This window comes from Lacerta agilis, chromosome Z, assembly GCF_009819535.1.
Source record: "Lacerta agilis isolate rLacAgi1 chromosome Z, rLacAgi1.pri, whole genome shotgun sequence".
NCBI classification, from domain to species: domain Eukaryota; kingdom Metazoa; phylum Chordata; class Lepidosauria; order Squamata; family Lacertidae; genus Lacerta; species Lacerta agilis.
Window position 1 is genome coordinate 14,818,203 of NC_046331.1, and position 23,390 is coordinate 14,841,592.

The 23,390-nt window shown below is 46.6% G+C and overlaps 1 protein-coding gene across 10 annotated transcripts in view; it reads right to left on the reverse strand.

The window, feature by feature from the left end:
* The window catches only part of SH3GLB2 (SH3 domain containing GRB2 like, endophilin B2), a 47,361-nt gene that overhangs the window by 23,151 nt on the left and 820 nt on the right, over positions 1-23,390 (reverse strand). For all 10 annotated transcript variants that reach the window (XM_033137119.1, XM_033137116.1, XM_033137125.1 and 7 more), the window contains exons 2-5: positions 5,785-5,926; positions 4,361-4,489; positions 2,046-2,179; positions 583-675 (exon numbers count right to left, since the gene is read on the reverse strand). In XM_033137119.1, coding sequence (XP_032993010.1) covers positions 583-675; positions 2,046-2,179; positions 4,361-4,489; positions 5,785-5,926 — 498 coding nt within the window. The remainder of the gene's footprint in view (positions 1-582; positions 676-2,045; positions 2,180-4,360; positions 4,490-5,784; positions 5,927-23,390) is intronic.

A 23,390-nucleotide genomic window follows, 5' to 3' on the forward strand; every position in this document is an offset into this window, starting at 1 on the left:
TAGCAAATGCCAAATGCAGACACAATAGATGGGGCAGGGGTAGTTGGTTGAGTTGAAAAGTGGCTGCCCTCTCACTAATGAACCATGTTCAAGGTCCTTGTTGTATTAATGTACAAAGAGACCTGAACCACTTATGTCCAGGGTGCCTCAGGGACCACTTTAGTTGGTGAGGCTCGTCTGACAAGAATGAGAAACTGATCCTTTAATGTCATCAACCCAGTCCTGTGGAACTCTCTGCCACTGGAGATTACCAACAGGCACCTTCTGTGTCAACCTGCTGAAAACTTTTCTATTACTCACTCCGGCTTGCAGGTAGGGGGTGGGGGTGGGGGTCAGGGAAGGAGAGAGGAGAGTTCAGACATCCTAACCCTTCCTCCCCTCCCTAGATGATGCACTGCATGCAGTTCAGAAGAGATTCAGGCCCACCAGAGGGGGGTGGAGTAGCAGAGCACATGTTGGAATCTGTCACATGCAGGCATGAGTAAAAAGACTAAGTGGGTGGGTAAGATGGGGGGGGGGATAAAACACACAAGAGGATTGTCAACAAGGAAGGGAGTGGGGAGGAGAGGAGAGGAGCATTACCGCTGCCTTGGCCTCTGCAGCCTTTGCTTTCTTCAGCCTTGCTTTGCACGCATCCAGGTCTAGACGGCGGTTTTGCAGGATCCGTCTCTCCTTCTGGGAAGGAAGGAGGGGAGGGTGGGGAGAAGAGTCAAGGTTGCAAAAAGAAAAAAAAAGGCTCACTTTTCTTACTGCACAGCTACACAAGAACACTAGAGCTGGTGTGGTGTAGTGGTTAAGAGCGGTAGACTCGTAATCTGGGGAACCGGGTTCGCATCCCCGCTCCTCCACATGCAGCTGCTGGGTGACCTTGGGCTAGTCACACTTCTCTGAAGTCTCTCAGCCCCACTCACCTCACAAGAGTGTTTGTTGTGGGGGAGGAAGGGAAAGGAGAATGTGAGCCGCTTTGAAACTCCTTCGGGTAGTGAAAAGCGGGATATCAAATCCAAACTCTTCTTCTAGAAGAGCCTGGCTGCTGGATCAGGCCAAAGGGGAGCCATCTAGTCCAGCCTCCTGTTCTCTAAGTGGTCGACCACGTGCCCCGATAGGAAGCCCTGAAGAGTCCTCTCCCTTCCTGTGGTTTCCAGAAACTGCTGTGTTAAAGTGTTACTGCCTCTGGTCCTGGAAGCAGAGCATAAAAGTCTTTGTGACTAGTAGCCATTGATAGCCTTATCTGCCTCCCATTAATGTGTCCAATCCTCTTTTAAAGTGACCCAACTGCAATAGTCTCTAAGTGGTTTGCAAAGATGAAAAAAGTAAACAAATTAAAAGCTATAAAACCAAGCAGGAATTAAAACAGCTTCCCCACAGAGAGCTACAATTCCCAGGATTTTTTTTTTTGGGGGGGAAGCATGTGCTTTGAGCTGACTGAGGTGCTATTTGGCCAAGTTTTACCCAGAGTAGAGCCAATGAAATGAATGATTATGACTAAGTTAGGTCCATTGATTTCCACCGGTGAACTGACTACCACCCGTGGCACAGATGCCGGTCTAACACTACTTATTTCTTGGTCGGAAAATATAGCAGCATTTATTTAATTCCTCCTAGACATTAATTAACCCCCTCTCATCTCTTTGAAAATGTCTCAGAAGTCAACCGCTCTCTCGCACTGCCACAAAACTGGCCTTCTCATAGGAAGCTGTCCTCTACTGAGTCAGGACCTAGCTTAATATTGCCTTCACTGATTCGCAGAGGCTTTCCAGGATTTAGGCAGCCCTTCTCCTAAGTGAGAAGCTACAGCCCTTTGCCTAAGCATAAAGATTCTAGTCCTCAGAGTTCTGAAGAGTGGACTGAATTAAACAGGAACACAGGAGACTGCCTTATACTGAACAAGACCATTGGTCCACATAGCTCAGTACTGTCCACCCTGATTGGCAGTGGCTCTCCAGGGTGCCAGGCAGGGGACATTCCTCGGCCCTACCTGGAGGTGCCATTGGGGGCTGAACCTTCTCCATGCAAAACAGGTGCTTTGAGCCCCTGCCACTTACCGAAATAGTTCTCCAGTCACCCTCCAGGAAATTGCGCAGAGGGCTGAGGAAGTTGATGGAGGCAGAGTGGATGAAGTCCCTCTCTGCTCCGCCCAAGCGCCGCTGTGTTTCACCAACTTTAATGAGGGTCTTCCCTGCAAGAAAGAAGACACAGCAAAGGGACTTCAGTCAGCTGACCCAGGCAATGTCTTCACCTGCGTCAGGCCAGCTCCACCTCTCCACAGGCGAGAGGTGACAGTGGTGGTTCAGGGCACTTTTATTAGCTCAAGGTCAAAAGGGCAAAAAAAAGGTTTGGCGTTGGGTACATGTGCAGACCCAGGTGGCGCTGTGGGTTAAACCACAGAGTCTAGGGCTTGCTGATCAGAAGGTCGGCGGTTCGAATCCCTGCCACGGGGTGAGCTCCCGTTGCTCGGTCCCAGCTCCTGCCCACCTAGCAGTTCGAAAGCACGTCAAAAGTGCAAGTAGATAAATAGGGAAGGTAAACGACGTTTCTGTGCGCTGCTCTGGTTCACCAGAAGCGGCTTTGTCATGCTGGCCACATGACCCAGAAGCTGTCTGCGGATAAACGCCGGCTCCCTCGGCCTATAGAGCGAGATGAGCACCGCAACCCCAGAGTCGGACACGACTGGACCTGATGGTCAGGGGTCCCTTTACCTTTACCTTTACATGTGCAGAATTATACCAGCTTTAAACTTATATGGAAGAAAGGCCTGCAACATGCAAATAAAATATTCTAAATGGTATACACACTGTAATAACCCAAACCATACAGGTCTGTGAGAGTATTCCATAAAAATCCTATGCGGGTGGCACTACATACCAGTGAAAATTGCCTCTATGTCACAATCTCCTCATAACTGTTGGAGGGATTGTGGGGGGGAAAGGAACCTTTCTCCATCTATGGTGAGGCTTGCCAAGAAATGACCAAAACACTCAAACATCCCATTCCAACTTCACCTCAGCTTTGTTTACTGAATCTATGGGTTGATAAACTGAAAGGTTTCAACTCTCAGGAACTCTTGACATGGAAACTGGCAGCTGCCGGAAGCTCAGTGGTCCCCATAAGGAAAAACTTTGCAGGACTTGCGACTTTCAGTTTGGAATAAAAATAAAAATGCAGAGTTGAATACTTGCTGGTGGTGGTGGGGAAACAGACTCATAAATTATGTGTATAAAGGCTTGGTGGATCCTGAAAAAAAATCCTATGCTGTTTGATGGGATTATATCTTATAAACAAGAAATGAGGATGCCTAGGATTCCATCTCCACAGTACAACGTGAAATTTGGCTTTCCTGGTGGTCTTAAGTATTTTACCAACCTAATGTTTTGTTGCTCCCAGATATACTGCACTGCTTTTTTGCACTTCTGTTTGTTTTTATTGTATTGATTTGTTTGATTTACATCAATAATATATTTCTTAAAAAAGAAAAGGGCAGGAGTCAGGCAGGGAGTCACACCCCTGCTTTAGCCAGGGTGGGGAGAATAACAGGAAGGCAGGAAACTAAGGCAAGGGTTAGTCAGGAGGAGACTGCATGGTTATTTCAGTTAGACTGATTTTTGACTGAGTTGCAATAATGTGAAGGGGGAGCAGTGATTACAGGCCGAAGAATGAAGTTACATCCCCAAGCAATATTGCACCACTCCCAGATCACAGCCATTTTCATTTGGATGGGCTAAAGGGAGTTGCTTGGAGTCTCCTGTGCTTGGGTGTGGGTGTGAAAACCATGCAATTACAGGAGACCGAGATCATTAACTTGAACCTCGGGGCCGTAATGGATTTTGCAAGAACCCAACATAATCAAATTGAGGAGCACCAGAGCAGAGAGAACAGGCAAATTCGTGCCTGATTGTCCGAGAGTACAAATTTCAGGAGGTTCTGGCTGCGGCAAAAGAATGTTTATTGATTTTTTTGTGGAAGCAGAACTCTTCAGATGAGCAAAAGGGATGCAGGGCATCCCAAACTTGCCTTCTCTGTTGCAGGATGTGGCCCTTGACCGGAAAAAGACCACCCACATTTGGGGAGTCTGCCACTCCCATTGTGCCTGACTTCTGGCCATTTTGGCTGGGGCCTGCTGCAGAGTTAGAGGCTACCAATAATAGCTTTGCCTCATTTGCTTTATAGGCAGGAGTAGTGGCAGTCCAAAGATTTAGTATGGCTTGTTTAGCCGGCCATTTTTTCACAGCAACCACCAACCTCCACACGCAAGTCCTCTGCACGTCCCCGAAGATACAATGGCGGTGGGGCTTGACGAGAGACTCACCAACCCTCATCTTCTCCAAAAAAAAAAGCTATGTGCTAGGTCCACAAAACTCACCATAAGGGGAATTAGGGCCGAAGTCATTGGCTGCCTCAATCATATACTGAGCCAGGAGCTCCCCGTTGGTGACCCGAGAGGGCACCTTCCGGTCCAGCTTCTCATAAAGGAACTCTTCAACTCTGGCACCTGGTGGGTGGGGGAAAGAAGAGATTGTGTTAGGTCCTGAAAGCATTTTGGGAAAAGATCTTGTTTCTCTGGGGAGAAGTCAAGCCTGCAGAGCCGGTGAAGCAGGCACTTCAATAGGAATGGCCAACGTTTTTAGATTAATTCTTTAATTGTACAGTGATACCTCGTGTTACGGACGGGATCTGTTCTGGATGCCCATCTGTAATGTGAAATGCCTGCGTCTGTGCAGGCGCGGGGCACGATTTGGTGCTTCTGCGCATGCGCGAGTGGCGAAACCCAGAAGTAACCCATTCCGGTACTTATGGGTTGCCGCGGGACATAACACGAAAAGACACAACATGAAGCGGAAGCAACACGAGGTATGACTGTACAATGAAAAGTGCCTCTATGACAGTGTCCGGCTTTGGAATGCCCCCCACCACCGAAAGGCTGGCTTGTAGACTTTACAAGCTTTTTGGAAGTGGGTTGGAGACCCTCCTGTTTGTTTAGCCAATTTGGATGATTTCTTGCTGTTTTTACTTTACGAAACAAAAAACAAAACCACAATACAGTATTTAAGCTTTTCATATTTTTAAATCTTGGGCTTGCCGTCGTCCATTATGGTTCTGTGTTACTTGAAATGGCTTTTACATGCTGCACGGATTCACTTTTGTGTGTGCGCGTGCGCTTTTGCCTGCTGCCTTGCAATCTCTTTGATGCGGCGTAGTTAAGAAATGCTTTAAGCAAAACAAAACAATATTTGGGCTACCGAGTTTCTCCTAAAATAAGACACCGTCTTATATATTTTTTTCCCTCAACAAAACACAGTATGGCTTATTTTCAGGGGATGTCTTATTTTAACCGTGTCGCATCGGTACGCTGCATAGCCATGCCTCTCCAGGCTGTTTTAATGGGAGGTGCCGCGTCACTATGGCTTATTTTCGGGGTATGGCTTATTTTTGGGGAATGGCTTATATTTCGCAAATGCATAGAAATCCTGCTATGGCTTATTTTATGGCTATGTCTTATTTTAGGAGAAACATGGTAGTGGCAAATATGAAGGGGGCTCTGCACAGGGTGGTGGAGAAAGGTGGCAGATCTGCTTCCTTCTCTTTGACAACAAGGATTGCAAGGAGATGACCTACTCTCTCCATCCCTAGATGCCAACCTTCCAGGCCCCACATGGTGTGTTCCTTCTTCCTCCTCTTCTTACATCCGGGGCTGCCAAACCATGCCAGATCCTGACAGAGCCGAGGGGGGCCCCCACCCATGACACCTGGTGGATCAATTTCTCCAAAACCTAAAGAGGTGCTTACTAGGGTTTGGCTGCAAGAGGACTTCGGTTTGACGTAAGATTTTCTCCGTCCAGTTCTTAGTGCAGTCTGCTCGGGCCAGGAGGTTTTCAAAGTGGGCATCCAACTCTGTCTTCTCAGCCTGGCCAAACTTCTCCTCTGTGAACTGCAGTGGGGGGGGGGTGAGGGAGACAAAAATCGAAAGATTTTAATTTGCCTAAAATGGTATTGGGGGTGGGATGGGACTTATGTATCAGAGCTAGTATGGTGTAAGGGTTAGCGTGCCTTTAAGCGCATTGAACATTGTGTGTCACAGAATGCTGCTTCTTTTCCTTTTAAAATAAGCCTGGATAGTTCAGTTGGTTAGAGTGTGGTGCTGAAAACACCATCCCCGTATGGGACAGCTGCATATTCCTGCATTGCAGGGGGTCTGTTCCAACTCTTTGATTCTAAAGTCCACCCTTCTAGGAAGTGGTGCAGTCTAGAACCACAACTCAGAATTCTGCGTGATGGGTGCAACAGAAATTCTAGGCTGCAACCTACGTGCCAAATGTTTGCACAAGAATACAGCCTGCTAGTTGCTTTGCTGAGGGGATGGAGAGGCAAAAATATTATAGGGCACATTGCCAGTTCTTTCTTGAGAGCTCCAGCAGAGCTCATCGCTCAGCTTCATGATGCCTCGTTAGAATGGAACCAGAGAAGGCTTTTGAAAAGCCACAGATCGTAAATGGTGGGAGGTCTCAGGGTATTACCAGTACTTAGACAGCAACAACTGTTCCTACCTTGCTTTCCATATTTCAGGAACAAAGGAAGCTGTCTTATATCAAACCAGACTACTGGTCCATCTAGCTCAGTATTGCCTACACTGACCAGCAGCTGTGCTTCAGGTTTTCCATTGCCAGCCCTACCTGGAAATGCCACTAGGGAATGAACCTGGGTCCTTCTGCATGCAAAGCATGTGCTCTGTCACTGAGCTGTAGCCCTTAAAAAGTTAAGTAAGATTCCAGTCCTCAATGTTCGGAAGAAATGACTGATTTTAAATAAGAACATAAGAAGCTGCCTTATCCAGAGTCAGACCATTGGTCCATCTAGCTTAGTACTGTCTACACTGGCTGGCAGCAGCCCTCTAAGGTTTCAGGCAGGGGATCTGTCTTCCCAGTCCCAGCTGGAGATGCTGCTGGGGATTGAACTTGGGACCTTCTGCATGCAAAGCAGATGCTCTGTCACTGAACTATGGGTCTTCCCAGTTTTATTTTAAAACTCTGGCAACGTACAGACTTTACTGGTATATTTTTGTGTGTGTGGCTCTTGCTGCAAAACTGGCCACATTTCCAGCAGTTGTACAAATCCTAGCAGAAGCAGGTCTGACTCAAATTATGACTCAGCCACAGTCTTCAGGCTACATATGCTAATTGTCTGTAGCCTGATAGATTTGGGTGGCAAAGCAATATGTTCCTTTTTATAGGAATAATGGGAAATAAATGCAGAGAGGGGCAATGGAAGCTCCCTTCCACTGAATCAGAACGCTTATCCATTTAGCTCAATATTGTCCACAATGATTGGCAGCTGTTCTTCAGGGTTTCAGGCAATGGGTCTTTCCCTAAACCTATCATGAGATTCTAGCAACATCTGTGGGGCACCAGGTTCCCCATGCCTGCTTTTCAGAACGACATATCAATGCCCAAACCATTTTTTGAAAATAGTAAATGGGTACACACAGGCTCAGCACATTCCAGGCTAGGATTTGCTTATGGAGAGAGAGTACCGGTATTTTCAGCAAGTGCTACAAAGCCCCCTTGACTGCAGCAGCAACAACAACAACTCAAGCATTGCATTGTAAAGTTGTCTAGGGGTGAAAAGCAAACAATGCAGGAAAAGCCTCCCAAACAAAAGTGGGTATTTGGGGGGGGGGAATAAAGTATGTTCCAGCACTTTCAGCTCAAAAACAGGGAAGTGTAATAAGCAAAATGGAACCAAAACACCCAAGGCAGACCCACTGAAATTGATGGGCATGACTCACTTAGTCTTAGATCCATGAATTTCAATGGGTTTTCTCTGAGTAGAACTGAGTTAGCTGCAATACACTGACTGTATAGCTTCAGGGGTGGGCAGCAATGGGTAGTTTACAGAAGATTTTGAACTAGAAAAATTTCCCACTCCATACCATGAGTAGGCAGGGGCTTTTGAATGAAAAACAGCAAAAAATGCTAATGCCATTCTTGGCATATTCAATAGATTTTTGGTGTCCAGATCAAGGGAAGTTATTATTGCCTTTTCTTCCTTGGTCAGACCACGCCTGTCCAGTTGGGGCGACCTCAGTTTAAGGATACTGAAAAGCTGGAATGTGTGTAGAGGAGGGCGACCAAGATGACCAAGGGTCTAGAAATCAAAACTTATGAGGAACGGTTGAAGGAGCTGGGTCTGTTTAGCCTGGAAAAAAAGGAGACTTGAGAGGAGATATGATAGCCATCTTCAAATATCTCAAGGGCTGTCACATATGAAGAGGGAACAAGTTTGTTTTCTCCTGCTCTGTAGGGTAGGACTCAAAGCAAGGGATTCAAGTTACAAGAAAGGAGATTCCGACTAAACATCAGGAAGACCTTTCTGACAGTAAGAGCTGTTCAGCAGTGGACTCTGAACAAATGGTCTCCCTCGGGAGGCGGTGGACTCTCCTTCCTTGGAGGATTTTAATGGATGGCCATCTGGGATTCTTTAGCTGTGAGTTCTACATTGCAGGAAGTTGTACTAAATGACCCTTTGGGTCCCTTCCAGTCCTATGATTCTATGACCTTAATTTCCTGTCTGCCCTAAGACACACATTCCTCCCTGGGATCCAACACATAGGAGTAAGTGCAAAGTTGGCAGCAACTAAGCCCTCCCCCCCCCAATCTTCCTCTTTCAGTCTTTGGGCCAAGAGAAGTAAAAGTAACTGGCCTTGTTTTCATTCCCAGGAAGGCAGGGTCGCATTTATTCCGGCAATGAATAATGTAGGCTGGAGTTTTTGCAGGGAGCCTCTCGCCCACATTGGCGAGGGGAGTCGAGCTGCAGCCCAGGAAAATCAATATTTCATGTTGGAGTAGAGTTTCCTCAGCCTGGAGGTGGGGAGGAGAATCTGCCGCTCAACACGGAATGCGTGCATTGTTTCAATCCCTGGCCAACTGTTCACAGAAGGGGAGCAACAATGGAGAGTGGTCCATTGCCTCTGGCACAAAGACTTACTGTTAACCTCCAAGTGAAACCCCATTTTTTTGCAGACTGGGGGTTCCCTCCAGCAACCTATTTATTCAACATGCATCCTGATTTGTCTGCAGAAAGCTTGATTGAAATTTAGATTATATGTCTGGTTTTGAATCCATTCCAGTTTGTTTGCAGGGTGGTGATGTGACTATTGTTATTACATCCCACCTTTCCCTGCCGGAAAGGTACTCAAGGCAGCTTACAATTGAAGTAGAAAAAGCTAAAAACATAGGAAACAATAATTAAAAAGCAACTAAGCACTAATTAGTGTATTCTCTCTCTCTCTCTCAGCTCTATTAAAATATACAGATAATTACAATAAATACGTAACAGCACTGGCCCTTTCCAAAAAGCAAGTTAATTCCCAAAAGCCTGTTGGAACAAGAAGGTCTTCACCTGCTAACAGAAGGACAGCAAGGAAGGGTCCTGTTTAGCTTCTCTAGGGAAGGAGCCTTCTCCTATGTGCCCACCATGTGTGCCTGGGAGGCTAGTGGTTCCAAGAGAGGAGCCTCCCTTGAAGATCTCGGAACTACAGTCTTTCCAAGTGTGGTCTAACCAAGGTAGAATAGAGCAGTACTATGACTTTCTTTGTCGATGCAGCCTAGAATGGCATTAGTTGTACCCCCCCCCCATACATCACCACACTGTTGACTCATATGAAGCTTGTGGTCCGCTAACACCCCTTGATCTCTTTCACCTGTACTACTGGCAATCCAGGCATCCCACATCTTATACTGGTGCAGCTGGTCCCTACTGAAATTCATTTTGTTAGGCTGGATCTAGACACATCAAAGAAGCATTTCAGGTTTAAGCGGTGTAAATTTAAACAGGGAAAACAGGTAGAGAAAAATGGGACTCCATTTCACCATCTAGTGGCACAATGTTATATTGCACATACAATGCATATAAATAACTTTCTTTGCCAGCCTAGCTGAATCCTCAGTTTGGTCCCAGTTTTCCAATCTGTTAAGGTCATCTTGAATCCCAATTCTGTCTTCTGTGACAATAACTACTCCTCCCAGTGTGGTGTCATCTGCAAATTTGATGAACATCCCCTCAATTCTTTCATCCAAGTCATTTATAAAGACATGGAACAACAACAACTCCCATCCATCTTTGATGCCCTTCTCTTTGAATATTTCTGACCATGGGACTACACCCAGTAGTTCCTTAAGCTTCTGGAAATCAGCCTTCTTCAAGTCCAGAGTTCATGTCCGATTACACTCAGTTTTCCCTTGCCAGTGCATAATGAAAAACATGATCCCTTCCTCCCAAGCTTCCTAGTACTTCCACTTGGTTGATCAATTACTCTCTCTTGGTGAGGACCAGGTCCAATACAGATGACCCCCTTGTTGCTTCTTTGACCTTCCAGGAAATGAAATTGTCAGCGGGGGAAATGAAGGAATTGGTTGGTCCTTACATTCTTGGCAGCTGATATCAGGACAGTTGAAGTCTCCCATGACTACTATTTTTCTCCTTTGTGAATGTTTGGTAATCTGCTCTAGGAAGCCATCATCCAAGTCTTCAATCTGGCATGGTGGTCTATAGCAGACATCCACAGTCACTGTTGTTTCCCCCTCCTGCACCCACATGCAGTCTGCCTTCCATGCTCCAGGTCATGGATCTCTTCACAAGTGTACACATCCTTTACACAAAATGCTACTCCTCCTCCCTTCCTGTTTGATCTGTTTCTTTTGAGCAAGTTGTACCCCTCAGTTTCTACATTCCAGTCATGAGTTTCATCCCGCCATGTTTCAGTAATGCCTGCTGGGTCATATTTGACATCCTGCATTTGAGTTCAAGTTCTTCTTGCTTGCTTCCCATACTCTGTGCATTTGTGTAGAGACAACTGAAACCATGAGTCATTCCTCCACACACTGCTGCCTCTGTCCCCCTCCGTAGGGAGTCACTTGCCACCACCAGATGTCTCTTCTTTCTCTGGGGAGTGTGAGGAATCGTTATGTGCACTGTACCTTCCACTGCCACCTTGGTGTGGTCTGAGGTCTGCAGCCACTGTTCTTACTCCTCCGGCTGAGAATCAGTGTCCGAGGTAAGGGCATGGAATTGATTTTGCAGCTCCAGAGCCAAAGCATGGATCCAGGCAGCCTTGCTTTTTTGTGTCACGTTCCTCCAGGGGTTTGTCTCCTGCATTGTTCCCCCTCCTACCACTAGAAGGTGCTGCTCCTCTGTTCTCACTGTGTTTTCATTTTTAAAATCGTCTACCATTGGCAGCTTTTTTTCCTCTTGCCAAATTTTCCTCTAGCACCATAAATTACTTAGGATTTGCTATTCATGATTTCAAAGTAGAGCGGATAAATTAAACTTTGACAAAGCAATGCCCAGGGATGGAGGACTAACTTAGCTTTTTGACCTTAGTACCTTATTTACTGCAATGTCAGAAAAACTCACTCATTCTTTACGAGTTTCCAGAGGTAAAGCCAAACCTATAGACCAGTGTTTTTCAACCTTTTTTGGGCAAAGGCACACTTGTTTCATGAAAAAAATCACGAGGCACACCACCATTAGAAAATGTTAAAAAAATTAACTCTGTGCCTATATTGACTATATATAAAGTAATTTTTCAATTTTTCCCACGACACACCAGGCAACATCTTGCGGCACACTAGTGTGCCGCGGAACAGTGGTTGAAAAACACTGCTATAGACTATGCAGCTAAATGGTGGTAATTCATTCAAGTATGATTTTATCTGGATTCAGTTCCTGCATTGCAGTGGGTTGGACGAGATGACCCTCAGGGTCCTTTCCAACTTTATTTTCCTGTAATTCTATGTTGTCCAGGACTGATCACTGATTGCTCTGCTGTGCTTCTGTGGGACCATTATCTTATTACTTGTGGCATTGTTTTTATCTCTCTGCAATAACCATTTCTCTACTCTGCATAATTTTCTTTCTTAAGTTGCAGACAATGTGATATCAAACAGGAAAGCCATTATTCAAAATAAAATAATTCAAAATAATAGTAATACTATACAGTATTATTAAAGTAGTAATATACAGTATTATTATTATTAAAGCAGTATCCTACCAACAGCCTTGGCTTCCTCCGAAGCCCCCTGCAAACCATAGCTGAAGGGCTGCTAAGTGTTCTTTGCATATCCCTATATCCCTCACAAGGGACGCGGGTGGCGCTGTGGTCTAAACAACTCAGCCTAGGGCTTGTCTATCACAAGATCTGTGGTTTGAATCCCCGTGACGGGGTGAGCTCCTGTTGTTCGTTCCCTGCTCCTGCCAACCTAGCAGTTCGATAGCACGTCAAAGTGCAAGTAGATAAATAGGTACCGCTCTGGCAGGAAGGTAAATGGTGTTTCCGTGCACTGCTCTGGTTCGCCAGAAGCAGCTTAGTCATGTTGGCCACATGACCCGGAAGCTGTATACCGGCTCCCTTGGCCAGTAAAGTGAGATGAGCACCACAACCCCAGAGTTGTCCGCGACTGGACTTAACGGTCAGGGGTCCCTTTACTTTTACCTTTATATCCCCCACAGAGCTACAGTTTCCAGAGTTCCCTGGGGAAGAGAGGCTGATTTTTAAACCGCATCTCCGGGTAGAAGGCCCATCAGAAACCTTGGAGAGCTACTGTCGGTCAGTGAAGAAAATACCGAGTTCAATGGACCTTTGGTCTTGCTCTGTATAAGGCAGCTTCTGATGTTCTACCTCCACTTTCAGAGGCATTAAGTCTCTGTTGCCCTTAGCTCGTGGGGTTCTCATTGGGGCATCTGGTTGGCTGCTGTGAGAACAATGTGCTAGACAAGATGAGCCACTGCTCTGATCCATGTGGTCTTTTGTGGGAATATAACTTCCGTGTCCAGGGTCAGTCTACCTCTGAATACCAGAGAGTGGGGAAAACAAATGGTGTTAGGGCTCAGGTCCTACATGCAGGCTCCCCATTTGGGCATCTGCTTGGCCCCTCTCAGAACAGGATGACCACCGAGAAGGCCTGTTTTATGCAAGCCCGTTTCAGAAATTTTTGCTGCATCACCACCAAGACATGGACTCACTCCTATGAGCACAGCCTGACTTACTGGCTCCCTAGACAGATGCAATATACGGCCAACTCTTTCGAGATACAGCAAAGGTCTCCCACCAGTTGATTCCATTTGGCCAATGCAATTACAGCGAGAACATTAATTTTGTTAAGATCGATCGGTGCTGGAAGAGGGATTCTCTGGTGCCACATAAAACTGGTGTTCTGGACGGGACCATTTGATTGCAGTGTAATGGGGTTGAGCATAGAACGCGCAAAAACCAGCTTCTAACCAGCACCCCCTTAACGCAATGGGAAGCCACCTTTACGCTGCTGTTTGGGAGTGAAAACTACTTTGAGGAAAAGGAGAGGAAGTTCCCTAACAGGTGGAGGAGGGAGACTTCTCTTTCTTTTTAAAGAAACCATAGTGAATCATAGACTCACAAGAGCTGGAAGGGACCCTAAGGACCATCTACCATTCCAATCCCCTGCAATGCAGGAAAATGCAGCTGTCCCATGCGGGGATCAAACCTGCAACCCTGGCATTATCAGCATCACACTCTAACCAACAGTGCCCTCCCCACTTTACACGATTTCACATATACACAGAAACGTAACTCCTGGCATAAGTGGTGAGATCACTGTATTGTTGCAGTGTTTGTATTTCTTTCTCCTTTTGGTAGCAGAGGGATTATAAAAGTGATTCTGAAACTGTCAGGTGCATTTCAAGGGGGTCTTAATTCTTATTGTTAGCTGCCTGTGCTCTCACTAAAATCTTAAAGACAAGGTTCCACAATGCCCGTATGATATTTGTGATTCCCTTTAAAAAAGGAAATGAAAGAAAAGTCTCCCGGTTAGCAGTGTGGAACGTTTCATCTGCAAAACAATATGAAGTGGGTGCAATGATATGAATTGCTATTTATAAACACGCCTCTCTCCCTTCTGATATCTGGTGCTGACTCCAACCTACGCCTTAAAAAAAAAAAAAGGTCTTCAGAAACCCTTACAGATCCAAAACGGAGTATCCTCCCCAGCCCCGGCAAAGAAGACTCTTCTTCCCTTTTCCTTTCTGAAGTCATTTGTATGAGAATTGAGAAACTGTTTCAGTTAGAATAAAGAGCAATACTTAGAACGCTTTAAAGACCTCATTCTCATTTCAATTACAATGGCAATTATCAGAGCAGCTGACCTAGGTAGCAATGGCACAGGAGTGTAGAATGCTTTCATTTAAAAAATAAAAATAAAAATCAAGTTTCTAGTCTTGATTTGGGTGGGAAATGACTGCTGGAATCTAGGAAGCCAGAAAGGCGGCTTAAACATGTCTAGCCCTCCAGTGACCCTGCCCTTCTCCCACAGCCAAGAAAACTAGAATTAGGCAAAAACGATTTGAGGAATTATGCACATTTACTGGGAACATGTTGCTGGGAACATGATAATGCAAGGTATTTATATAACATCTTCAAAGTAAAACACCTTTGGCGAAGGTGGCTAACAAAACCCACCAAAAATTATCAATCGAAAGCAATTGTAAATCAATTCAAACATGAAAATCATAGAAACCTACAAAAATGTATAAAGAACATAAAAATATGAAGCAGGTGTCAAATGCCTTCCAAGTCCATCCAAAACCAGAAGGAGTGGTAGCTGGGCCATTCTCCCAGAGGGTGTGAGTTTGACAGCCACAAGGCTCCCACTAAAAAGACTAAGTGCTACTGACAAAATGGGAACTCAGATCAGCCTGAACTTTAGCCTTCATAGGAAGCTGGCCTTGTCAATATGCAGGGCCAACCATGTTGAGTCTCACCCTGAAATTCCTTTGGAGGAGGAAGAGTGGGGAAGGGCCAAGCAGCTCAGCAGAGCATCACAGGGATGGGAACCTTTGCCCATCGGTGTAGTAGAGTAGACCACTGGTCTTCAATTGGTAGGTTTTGACCCACTATTGAGTTGTGGCCTGAGCACCACCACCATGCAAATATATAGGAAGAGACTAAGAAATGGGCCCCCAAATGCATGTTTGGATTAAAAGTGGGACCTGGGTCTGAGAATATGAGAACATAAGAAGAGACCTGTTGGATCAGACCAATGGTCCATCTCCCCCAGCATCCTGTTCTCACAGTGGTCACCCAGATGCCCATGACGGGAAGCAGGACCTGAGTACAAGAGCCATCTTCCTTCCTGGAGCTTCCGGCAACTGGTATTCAGAAACACTTACTGCCTCCAACCATGGAAGCAGAGCATGGCCGTCATGGCTAGTAGCTGTTGGTAGCCCTTCCCTCCATGAATTTGTCTAATCCTCTTGCAAACTTGAAGATATGTGGTGCACTCAATACTGAACTAGATGGACCATTGGTCTGACTCAATAGAAGGGCTCCTCCTGAAACTCTGGAGAGACACAGCCAGCCTGTGTGTCAGACAGTGTATGCTAGATGGACCAATGTTCTGTCTAAACAGACTGAGAGGGTTTCAGGAGGAGCCTTTGTTAAAATACTAGTCCTCATTATTCTGAATGAAGGGCTAGATTAAATAGGAAGCTGCATTATTCTGAGACAGAACATCAGTCCATCCAGTTCAGTACTGAACCAGTAGAAAGCAGCACCCTATGTTCTTATACCTCTGTATAAAGCTGGAAACTCCGATGCTTGGTATCTGCTCCATTTTTGGGGGGGCGCAGGAACCTTTTGTAAGACTTCTTCCATTCCCCCTTCTGTCCGTGAGTCTACCTTCTCATAGCAACAGGCAGTGATGTTGGGGGGTGGGAAATATTTCAGCACCTTAATTTTTCTGTGGAAATCTTCCAAGTTCATCAGCAACAATGAATGGATGCTGATTGCTAATGGCCACATTCAGGCAAGCTTGGCAGTGTCAAAGCCTTTCGCTTTGTTTACTAAATGCAACTAAAACAACATAGTAAATCAGATCATTTGGGGGGTGGGGGCTGGCAGAGGCATGAACACACAGGGAAACATCCAATATAACCTAAAATATTTCTGATAATAATTACCTGAAATTGCCTAGGAAGATTTCCCAGTGACACGTTCTTAAAGCTCCTTTGCGTGCAAATACTCCCTGCAAGGAGAAAGCTATCTCAGCCTCCTCCCTGCTGTGTCCAGGCCTCCATCACATTTGTCTCATCTTGCAGGGGGTCCCACCACCACCACCTCAATACTGGGGTGCATTTCACAGTGGTGACTGGGAGCGGCCGTCAAGCCCATATAACACTGGTCCTGAGAGATCTGCATTGGCTCCCAGTACGTTTCTGAGCACTATTCAAAGTGTTGGTGCTGACCTTTAAAGCCCTAAACGGCTTCGGCCCAGTATGCCCGAAGGAGCGTCACCAGCCCCATCGTTCTGCCCGGACACTGAGGTCCAGCACTGAGGGCCTTCTGGCGGTTCCCTCCCTGCGAGAAGTGAGGTTACAGGGAACCAGGCAGAGGGCCTTCTCGGTAGTGGCGCCCACCCTGTGGGAACGCCCTCCCATCAGATGTCAAGGAAATAAGCAACTATCTTACTTCACGGCTCCACCACCTCATTCCTGTTCATAGGCAGGCCAAGCTTGAGGTTTATTGTATCAAGCAGATGCTCCACTTATGAGTACAATGTAAATTCCAAGTACCATGACTACCATGGTCAAATCTACACCATGCCTTCAAAGCATATTGCATCCCCCCAGAGAATCGTGGGAACTGTACTCCACAAAGCACTACAATTCCAGCACCTTTAAGAAATTACAGTCTCCAGGATTATTTGAGGTGTGCTTTAAATTATAAGGGTGTGGACACGGCAGATAATTCTAGGGGTTGTATCCAAGTAAGAGCAGACTCACAGGAATGGAGCCAAGTTCTCCATGTCCATTATTTTAAATGAGAGAGGGTTGTAACCTGGTGGTATAGCACCTGCTTGGCATGCAGAAGGTCCCGGGTTCAATCCCAGATGGGATCTTCAGGCAAGGGCTGGGATTGTCTCCTGCCTGAAACCCTGGGGAGCCCCTGCCCATCAGGGTAGGGACTCAGCTAGACAGGTGAATAAAGAGCTATTTATATGTGTTGTACATGTGATATAACATTGTGCCACCAGGTGGCGATGTGGAGACCCATTTTTCTCCACCTGTTTTCCCTGTTTAGATTTATAACGCTTTAAACTGAAACGCTTCTCTGATGTGTATAGATACAGCCTGGATGATACTGAGCTAGATTCCTGTTTTCAATTAACTCTTTATTCAAAACTATGAGAATTAGCATCTTACTTCTCAGGGGAATGCCTGTAGCTCAGTGACAAAGCATCTGCTTTGGATGCAGGAGGTTCCAGGTTGAAAAGTAGGTGGGGAAGGTTTCCTGCCAGTCAGTTAGATGAAATGGTGCAGGGTGCAGCGGCATTGCAACGGGGGGGGGCTGGGGGTGGTACGCCCCGGGTTCCATGTCTGCAGGGGTGACAAGAAGTCACCCCACGGGGGCTCGTAGAGGCATGAGCAGCCATTGCGCCACCGCAGCCGCCTTTGGAGGATTCTCCGTTCGCGGCTGTAGACGTGAGCAGAGGATCCCGGCGCCGTGAGCAATCTGTACAGTGCTGGAGCTGCGCCAGCGGCAAACCGCTATACAGCGCATGTGCGGCATCGCTATGTACAGCGCATGTGTGCTGTACTTAGCGGTTTGCCGCCGGTGCTGCTCCAGTGCCACACGGACAGTACTGGAGGATCCTCCGTTCGTGCCTGTAGCGGCACTGGAGGGACCCCAGCACCGTCCGTATGGTGCTGGAGCGGCGCCAGCGGCAAACCGCTATACAGCGCATGTGCGCCGTCACTACTTACAGCACATGCACTGTACGGAGCGACGCAGACATGTGCCCTAAGTAGTGACACCCAGGTGTCATGACACCTTCCTTCGCCCCTGGCAGGGTGGACCCAACGCACTAATGTTCCTAAAGACAAGATGTTGCTAGCCCTCCTAAAAAGCACATTTCCCACCAGGCACAAAACACCGAGCTTCTTAAGTGTCCAGAAAACAAAACATCACCACAAAAGTCCAGCCTCGAAGGACGGCACAGAGGTTCTGTGTAGGCCCAATGAAAATGTATCAGGAGAAGAACCTTCCGCATCTCTGAGATGGCAGGTTGAAAACACCGTTTCTTGCACACCAGGAGTTGCACTCTCCTCCCTCCTTTTACACTGCTGGAAAGTCAGACTCCCATCTGCTCCTTTTCGTAACTATGAGACAAACCATCCTCTGCACGGACTCTGAAGCAAGAGGCGGTGCTTGTCCTTTTGATTAAAAACAACAACAGCAATAACAACTTGCTCAAAAGCTAGTCATCCCACAAACGAACAGCTCAGACTGGTGCACTCCACAACACTTTTTGTTTTAAACAGGACTAGATCACTCTCGGAGGCCCTTCCAGCTCTACAGTTCTCTGGTTCTACTATTCTATGGTCTGCATATGTCAGAGACTACTGAAGTGGGGCTGCAACATAGTGCTGCAGTTCAGACCTTTGGCTCTCTAGTTGTTGCTCACCTCCCATCATCCCCAACTGAGGGCCATGCTATCTGGGGCTGGTTAGGTCTGACTAGCTCAGGTCCAGCCAGTGAGCTTCATGGCCAAGCGGGGGATTTGAACCAGGGTCTTCCAGGTTTTACTCTGACCCTCTAACCCAGGGGTCAGCAAACTTTTCCAGCAGGGGGCCGGTCCACTGTCCCTCAGACCTTGTGGGGGGCCGGACTATATTTTGAAAAAAATATGAACGGATTCCTATGCCCCACAAATAACCCAGAGATGCATTTTAAATAAAAGCACACATTCTACTCGTGTAAAAACACCAGGCAGGCCCCACAAATAACCCAGAGATGCATTTTAAATAAAAGGACACATTCTACTCATGTAAAAACACGCTGATTCCCAGTCCGTCCGTGGGCCGGATTTAGAAGGCGATTGGGCCGCATCCAGCCCCTGGGCCTTAGTTTGGGGACCCCCTGCTCTAGCCACTGCACCAGGGTGGATTTGATTTAAATCAAACTGATTTAAATCACGATTTAAATCACTAGTCAGTAAGTGGCTCAGGGTGGATTTAAATAAAAAAAAAAATCCAATTTAAATAAAAGAATAAAAACCTTAAGCGACAGGCAGCCATATATTAGCGTATTGGCCCGAATATAAGCTGCACCCGAATATAAGCCACACCTTTAAAATTGATGGGGGGGGGAAGAATAAATAAATATCCGAATATAAGCTACTCCATTCCTCGCTGCTCCTGGCTGCATACTGGGGTGGGGGTGGGGCAATTTGGAGCCGCACTGTGTTGCCGGTGGCCTTTCCCCTTCCTCGCTTTCTCCCTTCCCAGCCTTGCGAGAGAGAACGCATGGGACAGGCGCTGCTTTGCGATGCTCCTGGCTGCATGCTGTAAGGTTGTGAATATAAGCCACACTTTAACTTTTCATGGTCGGAATTTGGGCGGAAAGTGGGGTTTATATTCAGGTTAATACGCTATGTTTTTATTCCATCCTTTCTGCAAAGAGCTCATGGTGGAATACATGGTCCCCCACCCGCTTATCCTCATAACAATTCTGCAAGGGAAGGCTAAGCAGAGACAAAACAAACCCTACTGTCCCCTCCTCCCCACCCCGGGGTGAGCCAGACCATTGGTCCATCTAGTTCAAGATTGTCCACGCTGACCAGCAACAGCTCTCCAAGGAACATTTCCGACCCTATCTGGAGACATCAGGGATTGAACCTGGGACCAGCTGCGTGCAAGGCAAATGCTCTGCTTCTGAACTACAACCTTTGGCTTAAAAATAAAGTAAGATTCTAGTCTTCATGGTTACAAACAGAAGGGCTGAATTGGATGCTGCCTTTTACCAAGTCAGACAACTGGTCCATCCAGCTAAATAATGCCTACATTTACTGGCAATAGCTCTCCAGGTTTTTTTGCACAAGGGATGTTCCCAACCCTAAAAGGTAAAGGGACCCCTGACCATTAGTTCCAGTTGCAGATGACTCTGGGGTTGCGCCGCTCATCTCGCTTTATTGGCCGAGGGAGCCGGCGTACGGCTTCCGGGTCATGTGGCCAGCATGACTAAGCAGCTTCTGGCGAACCAGAGCAGTGCATGGAAACGCCATTTACCTTCCCGCCGGAGCAGTACCTATTTATCTACTTGCACTTTGACGTGCTTTTGAACTGCTAGGTTGGCAGGAGCAGGGACCGAGCAAACCCTACCTGGTGATAAAAATAGGGGTTGAACTCAGGACCTTCTGCATGCAAAGCTCCACCATCGAGCTTGACCATTTCTGTACAGGTGAAACTCGAAAAATTAGAATATCGTGGAAAGGTTCATTTCTTTCAGTAATTCAACTTAAAAGGTGAAACTAATATATGAGATAGACTCATGACATGCAAAGCGAGATATGTCAAGCCTTTGTTTGTTATAATTGTGATGATTATGGTGTACAGCTGATGAGAACCCCAAATTCACAATCTCAACTTTGGGGTTTTCATCAGCTGTGCGCCATAATCATCACAGTTATAACAAACAAAGGCTTGACATATCTGCTTTGCATGTCATGAGTCTATCTCATATATTAAACTCCAGTAGCTAATGAAAACAATTGCTTACATAAATGGACTTTTCCACAATATTCTAATTTTTCGAGTTTCACTTGTACATGGTCAAGGATCAGGAACAATGTTGGGGAGCTGGCAACATCTGGAAGGCCAGAGGTTCCCCATTCTTGCACAAGACACCTGATGCACCCACCACACCCAACCTGGATTTCATTTTTATGGATTTGGGGCAACAACTCTAGCTGCTCAGACTAACAAGAGGGTTCATTTGGCATCTCCAAAACCCACAAAATATAGACAATGATTTACTGAAGAAGGGAACCAGAAAACATCCTGGTGAATAAATCCAGCTGACAAATATGCCAAGTCTCAGGAGGCATTTTCATCTCTAGTACACCACAGAAGCAAACGTGGCAAGATTAGATCAGATCGCGGTACAGCTCCAGCCTGCACTTTAAAAACAAAACGAAACAGGACATTCTTTCAACCTTGACACCACTGACTTGCCAACTCAAACAGAGCCTGTCAACCGGCTAACCTTCTAATCACATATGTGCCATTATCCAAGATGGCCCAACACCATGAACTCAGTACCTTGTCCATGAAAAGCCTCCCTCCTGAGAAGAGATTGATTTAGAACGCAGCTGCAAGGCTTCAAAACTGGGGCTCATTGTGAGACACTGCATTTTCTCGTCGTTTAAGTGAGAATTGCAGGTAGATCTGGGGTGGTTCAGCAGTAGAGCATCTGCTTTGCAATCCCCAATGGCATGTCTAGGTAGGGCTGCCTGAAACCCTGAAGAGCTGCTGCCCATCAGTGTAGATAATGCAGAGCTAGATGGGACCAATAACTTGACTCTGTGTAAGGCAAGCTTCTTACGTGCTTTTCAGTCCAGTTGGAGGTTCTTCCACTAGTTTCCATACTTCAAGGCATCAATTTTATCTGCTCACATAATTTTAAGGGCCAAAGGATTCAGCGATAGGCTCCGTAGGACCCAACCCTAAAGCCATGGAAGACCATAAGACAGGACCCAGGGTGCGGTGCTGACTAGCAGCTACTGTTCATTATCAGTATCAGTGGTACAGTATTCAATAGGATTCCATGAACATAGAAAGAGCCCGAATGCTGGGGGCAACCAGATATCCCAATGGGAAGCCTCCAAGCAGGAACCAAGTGCAACAGCAACTCTCCCCACTGCAAGGATTTCAAATAGTCCCTACAGAGAGGTCTCAGCCAAGAAAGTGAAATGAGGAGCGCAAACCCTGCAGTAATGGCTGCATACATACCATACATTGAAAGCACATTTCCTCCCCCCAAGAATCCTGGGAATTGTAGTTTGCCAGGGGTGCTGGGAAGTGCAGCTCTGTAGGGGGTAAACTACAGTTGCCTGGACAACTGGGTGGGGGAGTAATCATTGTTTAAAGTGGTACGATACTGCTGCAAATTACAAGTGCAGACAAGGCTTAATGCTGCATACACTCCATACATTTAAAGCACATGGCTTTCCTATGATAGTTTGCCCCTCCCCATAGAACTACAATCCCCAGCACCCTTAGTAAACTACAACTTGCAGGATTGTTTGGGGGGAGTCCTGCAGTTTAAACATATGGTGTGCTCAAAGCCCATGTAGCTCCATGTGCACACTGGACTACAAGACCAGACCAGCAGCTGCCTCATGGAGGTTACACATCTACATTTCAGAGGCGAGGAAGAGGAGGGACTTCTCAAGAAATGGAGACGGGCAAGTAGAGTTACAACAGTTTGGTTTCATCACATTACATGTTTAGCACAGGCAAATTAAGTGCGTACCTTCAAAGGGTTCCAGCCAAAGAGGCCATGAAGTACGCATCACGCTTTTTGACAGAGCAGCAGCAGCAGACACACCTGTCTTTTGCGCCCAAGTAAGGCACAAATTACAGGCCTCCCTGATCTCGGGCAAGTTTATTAAGACAAAGCAAATGTCAAGTTCAATGGGGCTTACACTCAAGCAAGGCTGAATCCCAGATGCAAAGGTTCAGCCCTATCCTTAGCAGGCCTGTGCTTTACTCCTGAGTAAGAAGGCAATCCTAGATACATGCCAAAGGGGCCATGTTTACATAGGAAGCTGTCTGATACAGAGCCAGACCATTAGTCCATCCAGTTCAATACTGTCCACTCTCCCAACCTTAGTTGGGGTTGCTGCTGAGAGGATTGAACCTGGGACCTTCTACACGCAAAGCAGTTGCTCTGTCACTGAGTTATGGCCCTTCTTAGGAAGACAGTCAAACCTCTGGCCTACCTAGCTCAGTATCGTCTAATTGACTTGCAGCAGCTTTCCTGGGTTTCAGACAGCGAGTTTCTTTCCCAGCCCTGCCCAGAGATGCCTTTGGGGATTGAACCTGCGGCCTTCTGCATACCAAGCAGCTCCTCTACCACCGATCTATTGTAGAGTTGATTTACTCTTAAAGCTGCAATACACTCTGCTGCATAGTAGGTTCCCTTACTGAAAAACCTTTTCACATTTATACTGCAAAGATAGTGGGTCAACTGTGGAGATGAGAAGCCCACTCAGGAGGTTTCTAGACAGCTTTAAAATCAAGCCCTCTCCACTGCTGCGTAAGTCATCGGATGGGCAAACCTCACTTCTAACCATCTGTCTCTTTGCGGGAACAGCGTACAATCCAGGCACTGTATAAAATGTCACACTTGCTATTATCAGGGGACTGCAGCTAGATAAATCAAGGTGTGGGGTTTTTTTGGGGGGGGGTTGTGGAGGGGAGAATACTGGCCAGACTCAACCCTCTACCGGAGAACTTTACTCTCCCCTACCCACAAAACACTCAGCCATTAGTTAAATAAGCCCCCAATATCAGAGATTCTAGGAGAT